This window comes from Hylobates moloch, unplaced genomic scaffold (genome assembly GCF_009828535.3).
Source record: "Hylobates moloch isolate HMO894 unplaced genomic scaffold, HMol_V3 SCAFFOLD_11836, whole genome shotgun sequence".
Taxonomy (NCBI): domain Eukaryota; kingdom Metazoa; phylum Chordata; class Mammalia; order Primates; family Hylobatidae; genus Hylobates; species Hylobates moloch.
This window is the reverse complement of record NW_026664111.1, coordinates 1-1927: the sequence shown is the minus strand read 5'-3', so window position 1 is coordinate 1927 and position 1927 is coordinate 1. Positions and strand designations below refer to the sequence as shown.

The 1927-nt window shown below is 57.2% G+C and overlaps 1 protein-coding gene across 1 annotated transcript; it reads left to right on the top strand.

The window, feature by feature from the left end:
* Nucleotides 1-7: 7 nt before the first annotated feature.
* LOC116464393 (sulfotransferase 1A2-like) lies at nt 8-1796 on the top strand (the record flags this gene model as incomplete). The annotated part of the gene is made up of 4 exons (XM_032147656.2): nt 8-332; nt 428-522; nt 1330-1510; nt 1632-1796. Coding segments are annotated over 4 exons (714 nt in total), but the record flags the coding sequence as incomplete, so codon positions are not given.
* Between the last annotated feature and the right edge of the window lie 131 nt (nt 1797-1927).

The window sequence follows — 1927 nt, the reverse complement described above, 5'->3', positions numbered from 1 at the left end:
TACAGAATATGATGGTCTCAGGGACCAGGCAGGACTTTGGCTTCTGAGCAGGGTTCAGATCCCAGCTTGGCCCTGCCTGTGCCGTGAGATCTCAAGCAAGTCAGCCTCTAAGCCTCAGGTTCCTCCTTTGCCAATCCAAGAGATGAGCTGGCCTGGGGCAGGCTGTGTGGTGATGGTGCTGGGGTGGAGTCTTCTGCTCCTGCAGGTGGTCTATGTTGCCCGCAACGCAAAAGATGTGGCGGTTTCCTACTACCACTTCTACCACATGGCCAAGGTGTACCCTCACCCTGGGACCTGGGACAGCTTCCTGGAGAAGTTCATGGCTGGAGAAGGTGGGTTTGACGGGAGGAAGGAAGGTGTGGAGCTGAGGGGTGGTGGCTACAATGCACGGCAACCCTGTGTTGGCGCCCCCTGCCTGCTTCTCCAGTGTCCTACGGGAGCTGGTACCAGCACGTGCAAGAGTGGTGGGAGCTGAGCCGCACCCATCCTGTTCTCTACCTCTTCTATGAAGACATGAAGGAGGTGAGACCGCCTTTGATGCTTCTCTCCATGTGACACCTGGGGGCAGGCACCTCACAGGGACCCGCCAAGGCCACCCAGCCACCTCCCTGGGGGGCCCCCACAGCAGGCCCAGATTCCCCATCCTGAATCCCTGGCCCAGGCCCCACTGCAGCCCCACATGGCAGCAGGCTCTGCACAGCTCTCATCTCCTGTGCCTGAGTCAGCTGCACGGGTGGCTACAGATCAGCTACTTTTTTTTTAGATAAAGTCTTGCTCTGTTGTCCAGGATGGTATGCAGTGGTGTGATCTCAGCTCAGTGTAACCGCCTCCCCCCCCAGGTTCAAGTGATTCTCCTGCCTCAGCCTCCTGAGTAGCTGAGATTCCAGATGCACACTACCATGCCTGGCTAATTTTTGTGTTTTGCCATGTTGGCCAGGTTGGTCTCCATCTCCTGAGCTCAGGTGATCCGCCTGCCTCAGCCTCCCAAAGTGTTGGGATTACAGGCCTGAACCACGGCCCCTTGCCACAGATGAGCTATCTATTCCAATTGCTTTTCCCTGCCAACGGTTATGCCACCCAGGGCCACAGTCATGGAAGAAGACCATCCCAGTCCTTTCCCATAGGAGCCAAGCCCAGCTCATGATGGGATCACAGGGCAGAGAGCAATTCATTTTACCCCAGGGACTGGGGTCCTGGGGGTCGAGGAGCTGGCTCTATGGGTTTTCAAGTGGAAGTGGCCAGTTCCCCTCTGAGGTTAGAGAAGGGGACCCCTTTTATTTTCTTGAATCAGCAATCCTAGCCTCCACTGAGGAGCCCTCTGCTGCTCAGAACCCCAAAAGGGAGATTCGGAAGATCCTGGAGTTTGTGGGGCGCTCTCTGCCAGAGGAGACCATGGACCTCATGGTTCAGCACACGTCGTTCAAGGAGATGAAGAAGAACCCTATGACCAACTACACCACCGTCCGCCGGGAGTTCATGGACCATACCATCTCCCCCTTCATGAGGAAAGGTGGGCGCCGGCCAGCACGGAGGTTGGGGCAGGTGGGAGCAGCAGCTGGAGCCTCCCCATAGGCACTCGGGGCCTCCTCTGGGATGAGACTCCAGCTTTGCTCCCTGCCTTCTTCCTCCAGGCATGGCTGGGGACTGGAAAACCACCTTCACCGTGGCGCAGAATGAGCGCTTCGATGCGGACTATGCGGAGAAGATGGCAGGCTGCAGCCTCAGCTTCCGCTCTGAGCTGTGAGAGGGGCTCCTGGGGTCACTGCAGAGAGAGTGTGTGAATCAAGCCTGACCAAGCGGCTCAAGAATAAAGTATGATTTGTGTTCAATGCAGAGTCTCTATTCCAAGCCAAGAGAGCTGAAAGAGTGATCGCCCACTGGGGCCAAATACGGCCACTTCCCCGCTCCAGCTCCTCAACTTGCCCTG